The sequence below is a fragment of the Pseudophryne corroboree genome, chromosome 1 (genome assembly GCF_028390025.1).
Source record: "Pseudophryne corroboree isolate aPseCor3 chromosome 1, aPseCor3.hap2, whole genome shotgun sequence".
NCBI classification, from domain to species: Eukaryota; Metazoa; Chordata; class Amphibia; order Anura; family Myobatrachidae; genus Pseudophryne; species Pseudophryne corroboree.
The window spans coordinates 788212989-788233056 of record NC_086444.1 but is presented as its reverse complement, the minus strand read 5'-3'; the positions used below and the strand labels follow the sequence as shown (position 1 = coordinate 788233056).

Genomic DNA, 20068 nt, shown 5'->3' with positions numbered 1-20068 from the left:
CGATTTGAGGTAACGGTGAGGGGGCATCACTTCGAATTCCAGCTTGTATCCCTGAGACACAATCTGAATAGCCCAGGGATCCACCTGTGAGCAAACCCACTGGTGGCTGAAATTTCGGAGACGCGCCCCCACCGCTCCTGGCTCCACCTGTGGAGCCCCAGCGTCATGCGGTGGATTTAGTGGAAGCCGGGGAGGACTTCTGTTCCTGGGAACTAGCTGTATGGTGCAGCTTCTTTCCTCTACCCCTGCCAAAAAAGGATGCACCTCTGACTTTCTTGCTTCTTTGTGAACGAAAGGACTGCATTTGGTAATACGGTGCTTTCTTAGGCTGTGAGGGAATATATGGTAAAAAATTTGACTTCCCAGCCGTAGCTGTGGAAACTAGGTCAGAGAGACCGTCTTCAAACAATTCCTCACCCTTGTAAGGTAAAACCTCCATGTGCTTTTTGGAGTCGGCATCACCTGTCCATTGCAGAGTCCACAGGACCCTTCTGGCAGAAATTGACATTGCATTTATTCTAGAGCCCAGTAGGCAAATGTCCCTCTGGGCATCCCTCATATATAGGACAGCGTCTTTTATATGCCCCAGGGTCAGTAAAATGGTATCCTTGTCTAAGGTATCCAGTTCCTCAGACAGATTATCTGTCCATGCTGCTACAGCACTACACATCCAGGCCGACGCAATTGCCGGCCTCAGTATAGTACCTGAATGTGTATAAACAGACTTCAGGATACTTTCTTGCTTCCTATCGGCAGGATCCTTTAGGGAGGCCGTATCCTGTGACGGCAGGGCCACCTTCTTAGATTAGCGTGTCAGAGCTTTATCTACCCTAGGGGAGGATTCCCAGCGCATCCTGTCCGTTGGCGGGAAAGGGTACGCCATAAGTAACCTTTTGGAAATCAGCACTTTCCTATCGGGGGAATCCCACGCTTTTTCACATAACTCATTTAACTCATGTAAAGGGGGAAAAGTCACCTCTTGCTTTTTCTCCCCATACATATAAACCCTCTTGTCAGGGACAGGGTTTACCTCTGATATGTGCAATACATCCTTCATTGCTATAATCATGTAGCGGATGGCATTAGCCATTTTAGGCTGCAATTTTGCATCATCGACACTGGAGTCAGAATCCGTGTCGATATCTGTGTCAATTTTGGATAGTGGGCGCTTCTGAGACCCTGACGGCCTCTGCGCTGTAGGATCAGGCATGGGCGGAGACCCTGACTGTCCCAAGGCTTCAGCTTTATCCAACCTTTTATGCAAGGAGTTTACATGATCATTTAACACCTTCCACATATCCATCCAATCAGGTGTCGGCGCCGTCGGCGGAGACACATCATTCATCTGCACCTGCTCTGCCTCCACATAGCCCTCTTCGTCAAACATGTCGACACAAGCGTACCGACACCACACACACAGGGGATGCTCTAAATGAGGACAGGACCCCCACAATGCCTTTTGGAGAGACAGAGAGAGAGTATGCCAGCACACACCCCAGCGCTATATGACCCAGGAATCACACAGTAACTTAGTGTTTACCCAGTAGCTGCTGTATATATGATTAAAGCGCTAAATTTATGTGCCCCCCCTCTCTTTTTACCCTCTTTCTACCGTGAGTCTGCAGGGGAGAGCCTAGGGAGCTTCCTCTCAGCGGAGCTGTGGAGAGAAAATGGCGCTGGTGAGTGCTGAGGAAGAAGGCCCCGCCCCCTCAGCGGCGGGCTTCTGTCCCGCGATTGTGTGTAAAATTAATGGCGGGGGCTCATGCATAATACAGTGCCCAGCTGTATATATGCTTCTTTTTTGCCAGGAGGTAATCAATTGCTGCCCAGGGCGCCGCCCCCCCCCCCCCCCCCCCCTACAGTGACCGGAGTGTGTGGGTTAGTGTGGGCGCAATGGCCCGTGCTGCAGTGCTGTGCGCTACCTCATATGAAGACAGGAGTCTTCTGCCGCCGATTTTGACGTCTTCTTGCTTCAACCCGCCGGCTTCTGTCTTATGGCTCTGCGAGGGGGACGGCGGCGCGGCTCCGAACGACCAAGGTTAGGTTCCGGTGTTCGATCCCTCTGGAGCTAATGGTGTCCAGTAGCCTAAGAAGCGCAACCTAGCCGCAGTTAGTAGGTTTGCTTCTCTCCCCTCAGTCCCACGTAGCAGAGAGTCTGTTGCCAGCAGAAGCTCTCTGAAAATAAAAAACCTAACTAATACTTTCTTATTAGCAAGCTCAGGAGAGCTCACTAAAATGCACCCAGCTCCGTCCGGCACAGATTCTAACTGAGGTCTGGAGGAGGGGCATAGAGGGAGGAGCCAGTGCACACCAGTAGTACTAAATCTTTCTTAGAGTGCCCAGTCTCCTGCGGAGCCCGTCTATTCCCCATGGTCCTTACAGAGTCCCCAGCATCCACTAGGACGTTAGAGAAATCACAGCGTTGATGAAGCAGGCGGATTTACAGAGGAGACTTTGCCCTGCAGTCTCGGAGACCAGACACAGCTACTTGAGAAGATGGCGCCAAAATCTCAGTTAGGGAGTGAGGGAGAGTGATAAGCAGCTCCAGGGCGGGAACAACAGTAGTAGATGGCGCCCAGAGCCGAGGGAGGGGCTGCAGATCAGTGCCTTATCCCCTATGCTGGTCCTCACCACCAGGTACTGTGAAGCCTTATTAAAACAGATTTTACACAATCCGACCTGTGCTCCCTGCCCTGGTGGATATAGTGGGGTCCCTGTACACAGTGTCCACGTGAATAGAACGCGATTTAGTGGCAGGTCCCTCCTGGGGGACCCTCTTACCTCCTCTATAAGAAGCAGCCACGCGATCCAGGAGAGCGTCAGCGGTGGTGTGCCTGGGGACTGGAGCACCTCCGCCGCCAGCACTCGGGAACTCGGCCAACGGGAGTATGCAGTGCTGCTGGGGAGGTGATGGAGCCGTAGTACAGTATGTCACAATGACAAAGTGCTGCAGCCCTTGAAGTCTTTTAAAAGCTCTTTTCAGGGTTGCCTAGCATATCCCCCCCTGTTAAGTGACCTGCTCTGAAGGCACCAACTTACAAACTGAGCTGCAGTGCCCGCAGACGGGGTTATAGAGGAGAAAACCCGGCAATGCATCCTGGGAACAGTCAAAGCTTTAGCTTGTTAATGCCTCTGGATCAAGTTCCAACTCTACACCCCTGTGGAACAGAGTGTACCCTGCTCCAGAAATCTCTCATTTCAAAAACAGTCATTGGTCAAAAAATAAATCTGGACTTGGAGGGGTTGTGGCACACAGGGGGAGATGTACTAAGCCTTGGAGAGTGATAAAGTGGAGAGAATAAAGTACTAGACAATCAGCGAACTGCCATGCCCTAGTCTGTTTGAAAAATTACAGGAGCCGATTGGCTGGTAGTTCACTCTCCATTTTAAGTATTAGTACTTCTAGCCCTAAGCCTCAAATTGACAATAAACACCCTTATTACTTTGCACACAAGACGACATTACTTAAAATACAACATTAACAGAGCACTCTCGTTCAATTTAACGTCTTAAACCGTGACGGAACACCCTGCAATTCTGGCAACTAGTCTCTCCTACTTGACAATTGTGTTAAGTAATTGGATATAGTGTACAGGAACACTTCAACAAAAAACACACTATTTTGAACTTTGGTAGTCATCAATGGACGATGACCTTAATGCTGCAGTAGGTAGACCAGGCATGTCCAAACTGCAGCCCTCCAGCTGTTGTGAAACTACATATCCCAGCATGCCCTGACAGTTTTGCTGTCAGAGAAAGCTAAAGCTGTGTCGGCATGCTGGGATGTGTAGTTTCTCAACAGCTGGAGGGCCGCAGTTTGGACATGTCTGCAGTAGACAAAGTTGCATATTGACTGTATAGGAATTTGGTCATTAGTCATATTACAAGACAATTTTTTCAATGCAGTATCAACTTTTAGAACATAAGGTTATGTGAATATACAGTACACTAGGGTGTATGGACTACATACGTTTTACCGGTGGACGGGATGCCGGCTGTCAATATCCTGACAGCGACATCACGCCGGCCGAACTCTAAGAGTCCCCTTGTGGGCTCCCTGCGCTCAACACAGGCTCTATAATCTCTATAGGAGTCGTGGACAACCACGAGTGGGAATAGACCTGGTGCTGTCGGTGTCCTGTGTACCGGGAGATGTTGTCCTGTAAACAGTGAATGAAGGCAACTGCTTATGCTGGGCATACATTATACAATTATCTGGGCAATTTGCCTGATATTGTCAGTTAGAACAGATAACTGTTTATTGTATGTTAACGACAGCTGTGAAAACTATTGATCATGCCGAATCTTATATAAAAGACTGCTGCATCAGGCAGCCGAATGACACTTGTCACGTTCCTTCACAGAGGAGGAACAGGGAAAATGTCTCCTCCCCATGTAGTGTTGCCACACATCGAGACATCTCAGCATATATTTCTGAAATCTGCTGGGTGCCAGATTACAAAAGTTTGACAGTCCAAAAAGTCATTTTAAACTGACCATGCATATCCAGCATTAGATAGGACCCAAACTATAGTTAACAGGCATCCAACAAATTGACTGTTGTGACATGTAAATCGGTGCAAGGGGGGGGGGGGGGGGGGGGGGGTTGACTCCACGTTTGTTCTACCATTGCATTTGTAGAGAAAAACAGCAAAACAGGAAGAAGTGATGTGGTGAAACAGATCAACACTGAGAAGCAAATGTACTGAAAAGAGATTTGTTAATTCGATATCTTAAGCAACTTTGTTTATTGAGCTGTAACCAGTCCAGTTACGCCTGACGCACCGTTGTCTACATTAACATGCTGGCTAAAGTTACATGAATGAAAATGCATGGGCAAATGAAAGAAAGAGCAGGGGAATTTGTAGACAGTTTACCTGGAAATTAAGAATGTAGTATCAAATTGTTCTACATAAAGCAAAATGGAGGCATTATGGCAAGGGTGTAGCTGACATAGGTGCAGGTAGCGCAGCTGCTTTGTGGCCTAGAATTGAAAGAGCCCCACCTTCCTTGTCAAAATTAGTTGAGTTATATACATTTTTCACCATTGGGCACTACATAGGGGCTCTTACAAACTTTTGCAAGTGGGCCTGCAATATATCTAGCGATGCCCCTGAATCTGTTTGTGGTAATGTGGTATAAAATGAACTGGAGGGCATTTGGTTACATAATATGAACTGGGTCACAGTAGTGTGGCACAATATGAACTGGGAATACTGTCAAAAATAAGATTTTACTTACCAGTAAATCTATTTCTCGTAGTCCGTAGTGGATGCTGGGGACTCCATAAGGACCATGGGGATAGACAGGCTCCGCAGGAGACCTGGGCACTTTAAGAAAGAATTTAGGTTCTGGTGTGCACTGGCTCCTCCCTCTATGCCCCTCCTCCAGACCTCAGTTAGAGAAACTGTGCCCAGAAGAGCTGACAGTACAAGAAAAAGATTTTGGTAATCCAGGGCAAGATTCATACCAGCCACACCAATCATACCGTATAAAATGTGAAAACAACCAGTTAACAGTATGACAAACAACAGAGCATCAGGTCAAACCTTGATGCAACCATAACATAACCCTTATTGAAGCAATAACTATATACAAGCATTGCAGAAGAAGTCCGCACTTGGAACGGGCGCCCAGCATCCACTACGGACTACGAGAAATAGATTAACCGGTAAGTAAAATCTTATTTTCTCTAACGTCCTAGTGGATGCTGGGGACTCCGTAAGGACCATGGGGATTATACCAAAGCTCCCAAACGGGCGGGAGTGCGCGGATGACTCTGCAGCACCGATTGAGCAAACACAAGGTCCTCCTCAGCCAGTGTATCAAACCTGTAGAACTTTGCAAAAGTGTTTGAATCTGACCAAGTAGCTGCTCGGCAAAGTTGTAATGCCGAGACCCCTCGGGCAGCCGCCCAAGAAAAGCCCACCTTCCTAGTGGAATGGGCCTTAACCGATTTTGGCAGCGGCAATCCAGCCGCAGAATGAGCCTGCTGAATCGTGTTACAGATCCAGCGAGCAATAGTTTGCTTTGAAGCAGGAGCACCAAGCTTGTTGGATGCATACAGGATAAACAACGACTCTGAAGGTTTATGTAGCCAGAACGGCTAGTCAGGAAAACAAAGCCCTGACCACATCAAGCAACTCGGAATCCTCCAAGTCAGTAGTAGCCACAGGCACCACAATAGGTTGGTTTATATGAAAAGATGAAACCACTTTCGGCAGAAATTGTGGACGGGTCCGCAATTCTGCTCTATCCACATGAAAAAATAGATAGGGGCTTTTATGTGACAAAGCCGCCAACTCTGACACACGCCTAGCCGAAGCCAAGGCTAATAGCATGACCACCTTCCACGTGAGATATTTCAACTCCACCGTTTTAAGTGGTTCAAACCAGTGGGATTTCAGGAAACTCAACACCACGTTAAGATCCCAAGGTGCCACTGGAGGCACAAAAGGAGGCTGAATATGCAGCACTCCCTTTACAAACGTCTGAACTTCAGGTAGAGAAGCCAACTCCTTTTGAAAGAAAATGGATAGGGCCGAAATCTGGACCTTAATGGAACCCAATTTTAGGTCCAAATTCACTCCGGACTGTAGGAAGTGAAGGAAACGGCCCAGCTGGAAATCCTCCATAGGAGCATTCCTGGTCTCACACCAAAAAACATTTTCGCCATATACGGTGATAATGTTGAGCTGTCACGTCTTTCCTAGCCTTTATCAGCGTAGGAATGACCTCATCCGGAATGCCTTGCTCTGCTAGGATCCGGCGTTCAACCGCCATGCCGTCAAACGCAGCCGCGGTAAGTCTTGGAACAGACAGGGCCCCTGTTGCAACAAGTCCTGTCTTAGAGGAAGAGGCCACGGGTCCTCTGTGAGCATTTCTTGCAGATCTGGATACCAAGTCCTTCGTGGCCAATCTGGAACAATGAGGATTGTTCTCGCTCCTCTTTTTATTATTATCCTCAGCACCTTGGGTATGAGGTAGAGGAGGAAATACATAGACCGACTGGAACACCCACAGTGTCACCAGGGCGTCCACAGCTATCGCCTGAGGGTCTCTTGACCTGGCGCAATACCTCTGTAGCTTTTTGTTGAGGCAGGATGCCATCATGTCCACCTGTGGCAGTTCCCATCGACTTGTAATCTGTGCGAAGACTTCCTGATGAAGTCCCCACTCTCCCGGGTGGAGGTCGTGTCTGCTGAGGAAGTCTGCTTCCCAGTTGTCCACTCCCGGGTTGAACACTGCTGACAGTGCGCTTACGTGATTCTCCGCCCAGCGAAGAATTCTGGTGGCTTCCGCCATCGCCACCCTGCTCCTTGTGCCGCCTTGTCGGTTTACATGAGCCACTGCGGTGATGTTGTCTGACTGAATCAGAACCGGTTGGTCGCGAAGCAGGGTCTCCGCTTGACATAGGGCGTTGTATATGGCCCTTAGTTCCAGGATGTTGATGTGAAGGCAAGTCTCTTTGACTTGACCACAGACCTTGTAAATTTCTTCCCTGTGTGACTGCTCCCCAACCTCTGAGGCTTGCGTCCATGGTCACCAGGACCCAGTCCTGAATGCCGAATCTGCGGCCCTCGAGAAGGTGAGCGCTCTGCAGCCACCACAGGAGTGACACCCTGGCCCTGGGAGATAGGGTGATTAACTGATGCATCTGAAGATGTGATCCGAACCACTTGTCCAGTAAATCCCATTGAAAGGTCCTCGAAAGGAACCTGCCGAAGGGAATGGCCTCGTATGATGCCACCATCTTTCCCAGGACTCGGGTGCAGTGATGTACTGACACCTGTTTAGGTTTTAATAGGTTCCTGACCAGTGTCATGAGTTCCTGAGCTTTCTCCATCGGGAGATAAACCCTTTTCTGGTCTGTGTCTAGAATCATGCCCAGGAAAGGCAGACGAGTCGTAGGAACCAACTGCGACTTTGGAATATTCAGAATCCAGCCGTGTTGCCGTAACACTTCCAGAGAAAGTGCGACGCTGTTCAGCAACTGCTCTCTTGATCTCGCTTTTATGAGGAGATCGTCCAAGTACGGGATAATGGTGACCCCTTGCTTCCGCAGGAGTACCATCATTTCCGCCATTACCTTGGTAAATATTCTCGGTGCCGTGGAGAGACCAAACGGCAACGTCTGAAATCGGTAATGACAATCCTGTACCACAAATCTGAGGTACGCCTGATGAGGTGGATAAATGGGGACATGAAGGTATGCATCCTTTATGTCCAGAGACACCATAAAATCCCCCCTCCCCCCTTCCAGGCTTTCGATGACCGCTCTCAGCGATTCCATCTTGAACTTGAACCTTTTCAGGTATATGTTCAGGGATTTTAAATTCAATATGGGTCTGACCGAACCGTCCGGTTTCGGGACTACAAACATGGTTGAATAATAACCCCTTACCTGTTGGAGGGGAACCTTGACCACCACCTGTTGAAGATACAATTTGTGAATTGCAGTTAACACTATTTCCCTCTCGTGGGGGGAAGCTGGTAGGGCCGATTTGAGGTATCGGTGAGGGCGCATCTCTTCGAATTCCAGCTTGTATCCCTGAGACACAATTTCTATCGCCCAGGGATCCACCTGGGAGTGAACCCACTTGTGGCTGAAATTTCGAAGACGTGCTCCCACCGGGCCTAGCATCGCCTGTGGAGTCCCAGCGTCATGCGGTGGATTTTGTAGAGGCCGGGGAGGACTTCTGTTCCTGGGAACTAGCTGTGTTGCGCAGCTTCTTACCCCTGCCCCTGCCTCTGGCAAGAAAGGACGCACCTCGGACTTTGTTTCTTTGTGATCGAAAGGACTGCATTTGATAATACGGTGCTCTCTTAGGCTGTGAGGGAATAAAAGGCAAATAATTTGACTTTCCAGCTGTAGCTGTGGAGACCAGGTCCGAGAGACCCTCCCCAAACAATTCCTCACCCTTGTAAGGTAAAACCTCCATATGCCTTTTTGAGTCGGCATCACCTGTCCATTGCCGAGTCCACAGGACCCTTCTGGCAGAAATCGACATAGCATTTATTCTAGAACCCAGTAGACTAATGTCTCTGAGCATCTCTCATATATAGGACAGCGTCTTTAATATGCCCCAGGGTCAACAATACAGTATCCTTGTCTAAGGTATCAATTTCCTCAGATAAGGTATCCGTCCATGCTGCTACAGCACTACACACCCAGGCCGACGCGATTGCCGGCCTCAGTAAGGTACCTGGATGTGTATAAATGGTCTTCAGGGTAACCTCCTGTTTGCGATCCGCAGCATCTTTGAGGGTAGCCGTTTCCTGTGACGGCAGGGCTACTTTCTTGGATAAGCGTGTTAAAGCTTTGTCCACCCTAGGGGAGGATTCCCAGCGTAACCTGTCCGTTGGCGGGAAATGATACGCCATAAGAATCCTTTTGGAAATCTGCAGTTTATCTGGCGATTCCCAAGCCTTTTCACATAACTCATTTAGCTCGTGCGAGGGGGGAAAGTTACCTCCGGCTTCTTTTCCCCATACATATACACCCTCTTGTCAGGGACTGGGGTTTCCTCTGTGATGTGCAACACATCCTTAATTGCTATAATCATATAACGGATGGATTTAGCCAATTTTGGCTGTAACTTTGCATCATCGTAATCGACACTGGAGTCAGAATCCATGTCGGTATCTGTGTCAACAGTTTGGGATAGTGGGCGCTTCTGAGACCCTGACGGCCTCTGCGACATAGGATCAGGCACGGGTTGGGACCCTGACTGTCCCGAGGCTTCAGCTTTTCTAACTGTTTATGCAAGGAATTAACATCATCATTTAAAACCTTCCACATATCCATCCAATCAGGTGTCGGCGCCGTCAGCAGAGACACCACATTAATTTGCTCCCGCTCTGCTTCCACATAGCCTTCCTCATCAGACATGTCGACACAAGCGTACAGACACCACACACACAGGGAATGCCCTCTCTGAAGACAGTTCCCCCACAAGGCCCTTTGGAGAGAGAGAGAGAGAGAGAGAGAGAGAGAGAGAGAGAGAGAGAGAGAGAGAGAGAGAGAGAGAGAGAGAGAGAGAGAGAATGCCAGCACACACCCCAGCGCTATAAACCCAGGAATAACACAGTAACTTAATGTTAACCCAGTAGCTGCTGTTTATATTGCTTTTTGCTCCTAATTATGTGGCCCCCCCCCCTCCTCTCTTTTTACCCTCTTCTACCGTGTATCTGCAGGGGAAAGCCTGGGGAGCTTCCTCTCAGCGGAGCTGTGGAGAAAAAAATGGCGCTGGTGAGTGCTGAGGAAGAAGCCCCGCCCCCTCGGCGGCGGGCTTCTGTCCCGCTTAAATATGCAATTTTCTGTCGGGGGCTCATACATATATACAGTGCCCAGCTGTATATATGCTTAACTTTGCCAAAAGAGGTCCCAAATGCTGCCCAGGGCGCCCCCCCCCCTGCACCCTGCACCCTTACAGGGACCGGAGTATGTGTAGGTGTGTGGAGCAATGGCGCACAGCTGCAGTGCTGTACGTTACCTCAGTGAAGATCACGGAGTCTTCTGCCGCCTGTGAAGTCTTCTTTGCTTCTCATACTCACCCGGCTTCTGTCTTCCGGCTCTGCGAGGGGGACGGCGGCGCGGCTCCTGGACCGGACGGCGAGGGTGAGATCCTGCGTACCGATCCCTCTGGAGCTAATGGTGTCCAGTAGCCTAAGAAGCAGGACCTAGCTTCAGAGAGTAGGGCTGCTTCTCTCCCCTCAGTCCCACGATGCAGGGAGTCTGTTGCCAGCAGAGCTCCCTGAAAATAAAAAACCTAAAAAAAATACTCTCTCTCAGCAAACTCAGGAGAGCTCACTGAAAAGCACCCAGCTCGTCTGGGCACATTATTAAACTGAGGTCTGGAGGAGGGGCATAAAGGGAGGAGCCAGTGCACACCAGAACCTAAATTCTTTCTTAAAGTGCCCATGTCTCCTGCGGAGCCCGTCTATCCCCATGGTCCTTAAGGAGTCCCCAGCATCCACTAGGACGTTAGAGAAATACATAGTGAATTGGGGGTACTGTGCTAGTGTAGTCGCAGCCCCACAGTGAGATAACAAAAACTAGGACACTACTGTGATTAATAAAATAAACCAGCACATTATTATGGGATATAAAATGAACTGCTGCAGAGTGGTGTCTTTCCAAAATGTTGCTATGGGTCCCACAAAGTTCTGACTACACCTAGCTATAGCCACCTAATCAGTCGATGAACTGACCACCCATTAAACGTTGATATACCTTTGCTTCATGCTGTTAAAGACTACACTATAGTCAAACACTTGGCAGTCTAATTACAGTAAAAACTTGCCTCAGGAATTTAGTTACAAGTTTAAGAACACCCCAAGGTGTCAATTCAATTTGCCAACAGTTGAATAGCGCCAGAATGGACTTCCAGCACTATTCAATACAGCGCCATGTGACAATTAATTGTCGTGATTTCTTCTCGCACCCCTGTGGGGTGTGAGCAGTAATCCACAAAAGTGCTGGCGAGCAGCTGGCGCAATGCGGATTCTGTCGGGAATCAGCATTGCACCGGCCAGTTAAGTCAGAGAATGACCGTTCTCCCAACAAATCAACCTATTAAGTAAAGGAGAACGGGCATTCGCTGAATTAACATTGAGCAGAATTGAATAGTGCCGGGAGCTAATTCCTGGCGCTATTCAACGGTCGGCAAATTGAATTGACCCCTAAGTTCTAGCAAACAGTCATGTGCATACTTACAAATCAATCTACTAAAAGTATACCTGAATTACAAGTTGGAATTAACATTTAACGTGTACATGAATAAAGTTTGGGCAGCAGTACAATAATGAAAAGGTATAATTAAATGTGTATTGGCTGTATAATAAAAAACACTAGACAATGTATACATTTCTGTGGAGAAAAAACAAACAAACAAAAACCAACTTACAAAGGTTTTAGTAAGACTTCTGAAAGCCACAAAAAAGAAAAAAGAAACCACACGAACAGACATTCATGTGTCAGTAACCCATTTGGCCACGCATAATGATAAAGCCAAAACAGGCCACCAGTTTAAATTCAGGACAGTGAATGCTGAGACACTCAATCTATTCCATCAAGCAGCTTGCAGTCTTCCTTTTTAAGATCATGATTTAAAAAGCCACTGTCAAAGTCAGAAAAATGTCTCTATGCACGTTGCCATATTTACACCGCACACTGGTCCGCGCTGCGCATGCGTACGCTCTCCCGTGAAGGCGCATACCCGCAATAGCGTGCACCCGCGGGCGCACGGTATGCGTATTTACGGTAGAGTTTATGTAGTCGTAGCGTGCGACTCATTCGTTACATATTTTCACAATTAATGTAGTTTGTAGATCATGGTCCCTTTGATAGTTTCTGAAAGTTTAGTTAATATAGAATGTCCCTGAGCTGAGGAATCCCTCTTTGTATTGTGGGAAGGGTCTAACAAGAGTCATGCAGCAGTGTTTGGTACCCATCGGAAGAGTATTTAATTAGCAATATTCCGGTGTTGGTTTGGAGCGTATTAATCGCTCGTGCGAATAGTTATGGACATAAGAAGTTTATGTCCATTTCTATTATTTACTCATACTCAGGTATGCGGCGGGAAACCTAGTTCCCCACCCACCTGAGCTGTTTGAAATCGTCACAGCCCACCTGTATGAATCAACCTATGACCTTTTGTTATGATGCAGGGCCGAATTCTGACGTCCAATGGACAATGGGATTGTAGGGACTGTAGGATTGCATTGTGTGTGGGGCATAAATAGGCAGGCCGACCACATCCAGCTCTCACTCTTCAACGGTTCTCATTGCTGAAAATCGGGTGCTGGATGTCCAGGCGCATGCGATCGTTTACCCTTGTGCGTAAGTTTCTCTCCGTAATCATATTGTCTTACTGTGAGCCAATTTCTCTCATCTCTCTCCATTTCTCTCTCTCTCCTTTCTCTTTTCTCTCACATCTCCCCTAGACTAGTATTGTATTGTATTAGATAGTACTGTATTTTGGTTAGGAAGTCTCTGTTATATTGTAGTGTATCATTTGTACTGTTATCCCCTTTTACAAGTATATTAGATATAATACAGTTAATAGGCTTTGGACCCTAAACCAGTATCTGTGTATTTCCTATATAGTGTTAAGTGTTCACTTGAGCGTCGGTGACGCTCAAGCAGCTTTGTAGTTAGTCAGGTTACACAAGGTTGCACTTACACCCTGTATTCACATTAAGGTATCCTGTGTATTTCATTGGTATAAGGTTTAGACATAAAGGTATAGCGTTGTGAGCGTCAGCGCCGCTGGTGATCTCCTCGTGGTCTCGAGCGTCCGCTACGCCATAGCGAATCATTACTCTAGTCATAGCCCTTAACGTGCTGTCCTGTGATCGCTGGGCCGTGAGCGAACGTGACGCTTGAGCGTCTCGCCTACGGCTGAGCGATCGTTACGCAACCAGCGTACCCGTACGGTACTTCTTAAGTAAACAGCGTACAGTGTTCTTAAGACTTCATAAAGGGTTGTTTATACGACAAAGGAATTTAGCATTGTCACCTCTTACCCTACATCATAGTGTATTTTTCTGTCCATTCTCTTGCTAGCCTATTGGATCTAATAAATTAAACAAACCTTTTGGAAGTAACCAAGTAAGGTCCAACAATGCTTCAAACTAGATTCAATGAAAAATGGGTGTTCAAGGATGGGGGATAAAATAAAAATGCATGGTTCAGGGAATGAATGAACCCCCATACACCTGCCTTTCAAAAGATGAATAAAAAGGACTTCCGGTGGGCGGACCATCCAGCATGGCTGCTTTTTAGCTGAGCTCCAGCCTGCAGTTGGAAAATCCATAAACATCCCCTGCTATCCGGCACCTATCCTCCTGATAGACCCTCTACAAAAATCCCTATAACTGAGGGAGCCTGGAGACACCCTGCAGGAGTAGGAGCGTGACTGTATGCCCCCGAAGTTTGGCCTTCAAAGAGACGGCCTATATGACCGCCGGTGTGACGCCTGGCGCAAAAGCTGGAGGCCTGGTGGCACTCATCCCCACCCGCTCACGAGAGGTTTACATTTTACTTAAGCCCTCTGGGGATATTTCATCCGTTGGGAGACAGTGCGGAGGCTCTGTGTTCTGCTGGCGGGGCTGTGGCCTTTGCTCCCCAGTGCCCGCAGGCCCCTGCTGCCTCTGGACGCAAGTAGAGGCTGGGCGGCAGTGATCGGAGACTGATCTGGACGGCGGGGCGAGCTGCGGCTGACGGCGGTGCAGCGCTGACCCGGAGGAGGCCCCTGGAGCGAGGGACACTGACCCGGCTGCCCCCCCCTTCTGATTCCGCTGTGCAGCGGTGCAGGGAAGCGGGAACGAGCGGCGGGTCAAGAGTCGATTGGCGGAGACGAGGCGCTGACCCGAGGACGGCCCTTGAAGTGGAAGACACTGATCTGGATCCCCCCCTGCTGTGGAGTCTACACAGAGGTGCCCGGGAACGAGGCTGGGTGAGCGGAGGAGAGCAGAGTCGCTGTCGGGCGCTGCCGGAGGATCCCTGGAGACATCTGCCGGAGAGGGAAGAGAGAGTGCCCGCTGCGCGGTGGCCGGGCGTCTTCTGAGAGGTGATGCCCTTGAAGTCCGGGGTGTTGAGTTCCCTATCCTGCACTCTGGTCCTGGTTACCTGTCTGGACTTTTGAATTCTGCAGTGCGTTGGTGGTGAGTGCTGAGATGGGCCCTGTGTCTGCTTGACTGACCCGTCGAGCTGTGCCCTTGAGCACACACTAAAGTGGGGGACGCTATCCTGAAAGAGGGTGGCTGCTTAGGGGTCTTGCTGGACACTGGCTGCGTGATCATACTACCAGACTACATTTTCACAGGAGAGGCTTGTGCAGCCCCCCTTTACAAAGGGTGACTAGCTTAAAATACACCTTTTCCTAACCTCTCCTGCACTTTCCTATACCTACCTCCAACAGATTACATAATCTCTCCCTTCCGCTTTGACTTCTCTGCCTGGGGGTGTGGGAATCCAGGCCTCTCTTTCATTCTTTCTTCTATTACTTGCTAAAATTTCCCCCCTTTATTTCTCTCCTTTTCTCTATTCCTATCTACCCACCATTAACACTGTACATAGTGAGATGGTATGCAACTGCCTCAAACGATACAGGTAAAACAGATTTTTGCAGCCTCTGCTATCCCTGAGCAGGAACTTTTGAGGTTATATTGCCACCTGGTGGCTACCCAATGTTAGTGCGCCTAACTGGTTATATTAATCCACTGTTACCTTTTGCATAGTCCCCTACTTGGGGAAATTTGAAATATTTCTCATACTAGTTGTTTTATTATTGTTTTGCCCTGCCATCCACTTTACTTTGAAGGTTTCAGGGCGCACCGCCTCGGTACGGCTTTTACTTGTATAACGTATCGAGTTGATGCCTATTACCTACATCTGGATCATATGTAACATGTTTATTTAAATTTTGTTATTTTTTTCTGCTGAGTAGCGCTGACATAACTTCTGACTCGATCCTTTACGTGAGGTGTCTTATTATCATATACCATAGTGTGTTGGTATAGGAGTTCCTAGCTTGTTACAGTTAACGGTCTACGGACCGGGGGATGGACAAATTCGTCCATAAAACTCCAGCGGTTAGATCCTCCCAGTCCTCAGTTACTACAAGAATGAGTAAGTCCAAAAACACGGCGGTGAAACCTAACCCCCCCTCGCCCCCAGAGACGGGGAACTGCCGTGACCAAACTCTGGAAGTGGAAACGCTTCCCGATCAACCCACGTTGATGCATATGGCCCAGGAGCTCTCTCTGCTCCTCATGCCCCAAATTGACAAGAAACTTGAGAATATCCCTTTAATTGACAAAAGGCTTGAACAGATACAGACACTACTTGATTCGTCACTTGCAAAAATTGACCATAACACCTCACGGATCACCTCACTAGAACAACGGGTTAGCGATGGAGGGGATCAGATACACACACTCCAGCGCTCCACTGACACCCAGGATTCCTCTCTTAAAACCTTACAGGCAAAAATAGATGAGCTTGAGAACAGGGACAGAAGATCGAACCTACGATTTGTGGGCATCCCCGAATCAGTTAAGGACAGGCAATTGTCAGATTTTGTAACGACTGATCTATTTCAGGCCTTGGGAATCACAGATGCCCCATTTTTATAGCACATAGAAAGGGTGCATAGAATTGGTCCTATCCGACCGGATGTTGAAATTAAGCCTAGGCCCGTCATTGCGAAATTCATGGACTTCCGAATGAAGGAGCATGTGCTGCGCTCTTATCGCAGGCTCCCGCAAACGGTAGTGCAGGGAAAACGTATTTTGATCTTCCAGGATTTCTCGGCCTCTGTTGCACAGAAGAGGAGGGAGTTCTCGGATGCATGTAAAATACTACATGAGAGTAATACCAGATTCGCACTGATGTATCCCGCCAAATTACGCATCCATGACAACGGGCGCACATTGATTTTTGCTGATCCCGCCACTGCACACTCCCATGTTACACACATGTTGAACCCGGTGAATCCACCACAACAAGACTAAATATTATGCTGTTAGATACTTAATGTCAGAGTCGGTTTACATTCCACTCGAGAGAGACATTGGGTCTCTGCACCTGCTACTCAGCTTAAATTTTAATGTTGCATATACTTTTGATAGGTTTCTCGCCAGTGCTACCGGAGGGTTTAGCACTTGCGTGGTCTTTAGTTTGGTTTGGAAAAAATGAAAAATGTTTTGTGAAGCAATGTGTATTTTCTTTTTTTGTTCTACCCGTGCCGTGCCTTCCTCGTCCGATCTGCTCCTGGGCTCAATGGCACTATGTGGTCTAGGTCGTTCCCCCCGCTCGCTGGGAAGGAGGGGGACGGCAATGTGACATGATATTCCCGCTGGAGTATCACCCTAGGGTGGGTGTGGGTTGATAGACAATGACGGATCCTAGGATAGGGACCTCTACTGCAGATTCTTGTTTTAAGATTTTATCCTGGAACGTGGGCGGCCTTAACTCCCCGATAAAACGTAAGCGGGTTGTCACACACCTGAAGCGGTTTAGACCTCAAATTTTATTTCTCCAAGAGACCCACTGGGTGACGGGCGCCTCCTCTGCTCTTCGGGCACCGTGGTTGGATAGATGCGTTTCCGCAGATAACACGAGGAAGACTAGGGGGGTGGCGATTCTATTTAGCAAACACCTACACTATACTGTTTTAAACTCTGTAGCTGACCCGGAGGGACGTTATTTAATCTTAGATGTAGAAATTTGGGGTAACAAATACACACTGGTTAACGTATATGCACCGAATGGCGAGACAGCTGCTTTTTTCCAAGAAATTAGCTCTCAACGGCTTCAACGCGATAATTCTCAGCTTATCCTGGGAGGTGACTGGAACACAGTTGACGATCCCACTATTGATAAACGCCCTGTCCCGCGCACTTCCGGTTCCCCTTCTTGGACACATCTCCAGACACTGAAAACCTCCCTTCAGCTTACTGATATTTGGCGTCTCCTCAATCCCTCTGACAGATCATTTACTTTCTTTTCCGGGGTTCACAGCTCCTGGTCCAGGATTGACTCCATATTGGTTGCAGATTCCCTAGTGACGCGAGTCAAGAAAGCTGATATACACAACATTCTGATATCAGACCATGCTCCAGTGACATTGACGCTGCTCCAGTGACATTGACGCTGCAGGGAAATCCTCAGTCAGGGGGCTCAAGGATTTGGAGATTTCCAAGCTCTCTATAACTGCGATGATTTTAGAAAATTTTTAACAAGCTGGGCCAACTATTTAGACAATAATTTAGAACATTGGGACCGTCCAAACATTTTTTGGGGTGCGGCAAAAGCAGTCCTAAGGGGTCAAATTATTGAGTATGTTCACAGATTGAAAAAGAAAAATTTAACGATTTATACCACCTTACACTCAGAAGTAACTGACACAATGCAACGCCACCTTACCCTACAGACTGAGGAGTCCTTGCGGCTTTATTTACAGGCTAAACAGCTCTTAAACGACCACTTACTAGCGCAAGCAAAACGTGACATGGTATTTTCTTCCCATAAATACTACAGATGGGGTAATAAATGCGGTAGACTACTGGCAACCATGGCTAGGAAAAAAACTACACGCAAATTCATAACCGCTGTGAGACACCGAGCCTCGGGTCAACTCCTTACCAATTCCCCGGCCATATTAGATCATTTTGAATCTTACTACGCTGACCTATACTCTGATCTCCCCTTCAACGAATCCACCCACACCACACTCCTCCCAGACACTTTATTACCGCCAATCACGACTGCACAGTCGGACCTACTGGTGAGAACGATTTTATCTTACTTTAATTCCCCCCCCCCCCTTTTCTCTTATGTTCAAAAGTACAAATATGGGTCAGTCGACCGAGTTGAATTTCAAACCTGTATAACAAATGATCGTATAACAAGATATGTCCCTTGATCAAGGACTCAAATGTACTTTTCTTGTTCTGTTTGCTTATAACACCCTTCTATCAAAGATTTGAAACATGTCGAACATTTATGTATGTATAACATGTATTGCTTCAATAAAAAAATTATGGAAAAAAAAAAAAAAGATGAATAAAAACAAAAATTGTCCTTTAAAACTGCTACCGTATAAAAAAAAGATAAACCGTTTAATACCTAATGCAAGTGCTGAAGAGGTGCAGCTGAGCTTCTTTACATCTATTATGAAAACCTTCACAAATTTGGTAACATTAAATCCATACTTACTTTTCCCTATCTGTTTTGTAGATCCGTGCAATCTCTGGCACTAAAGGGTCATCTGGGTTTGGGTCACATAACAGTGAACAAATTGACAAAAGAACTGCAAAAAGAACATAGCAGCATTAATGAAAACATGTGATTTTAATTTGTGAATACAGAGAGATTACATACATTGAAATTCCATGTAAACCAGGTTTGCACTGAACTGTATTACTTTCCAAGGGTAGGAGGAATCCACTTGGTAAACATTGTGCAGTTACGTAAGAAGCTATTTTATTACCAAGCTGTATGTGAACCAAAGTTTGAGAGATATAGGGGTATATGCAATTGCGGTCGAATTCCCGAAAATGTCGAAAAACGGGACATTTTCGTCAGAAAAAAAAATTTGACAATGCAATTCAGTACTTTGCGCCCAAAAAACTGACTTTCCAAATTCGACTTTTTGAAATTCGACATTTGTCAAATTCGACATTTCTGCAATGGTACAAATGCGGCAATTCGACAAAAGTGTATTCAAATGAAGATTGTAAATTCGACAGTGCTTTTAGACAGTAAATTCGTCATTTTCAATCCGCCACACTTTGCTGGCGGAATCTAATAAAAAAAATGTAAAAACATGTTTTTTTGTGTGTTTTTTTAATTGGTAATAGCATATCCATTTATATTAGAAGGGATTAGGTACTTGGTTTGTCTACTTTGGAGGCACAAGTATTATTTATATATTTTTAAAAATATATATTTTTTTTTAATGGAATGGTAAAAATCTGGAAAAAAAAATTGCGTGGGGTCCCCCCTCCTAAGCATAACCAGCCTCGGGCTCTTCAAGCCGGTCCTGGTTCTAAAAATCCGGGGGAAAAACTGACAGGGGTGACTAGTTGCATATTTAATGCCACGGCCGCAGGGCGCTGTATAAAAGTGATGCCCGGCTGTGGCATTATCTACCCAGCTAGTGGAGCCCGATGCTGGTGTAAAAAATACGGGGGACCCCTACTCTCTGTCCCCCGTATTTTTTGCACCAGCACCAGGCGCAGAGCCCGATGCTGGTTTTAAAAACACGGGGGATCCCCTGTCAGTTTTTCCCCCCGGATTTTTAGAACCAGGACCGGCTCGAAGAGCCAGAGGCTGGTTATGCTTAGGAGGGGGGACCCCACGCAATTTTTTTTCCGGGTTTTTTACCGTTTTAACATTTTTTAAAATCTAATCAAAATCCGTCAAATCGGCCGTTTTTCGACAGCGGGACTGTCGAATCCGTTTTTTATTGAATATGTTGAATTCTGGCACCCACCTGCCAGAATTTGACGGTCTAAATGTGTCGAATTAAAAAAAACGGGCGAAAAATTGCGGCGA

General features: G+C 47.3%; 1 protein-coding gene across 1 annotated transcript in view; it reads right to left on the bottom strand.

Annotated features, from left to right (window-relative positions):
* The window catches only part of UBE2D3 (ubiquitin conjugating enzyme E2 D3), a 226674-nt gene that overhangs the window by 9113 nt on the left and 197493 nt on the right, over window positions 1-20068 (bottom strand). The window contains exon 6 of the mRNA XM_063918271.1: window positions 18728-18821. Within this exon, the coding sequence (XP_063774341.1) occupies window positions 18728-18821 (94 nt within the window). The remainder of the gene's footprint in view (window positions 1-18727; window positions 18822-20068) is intronic.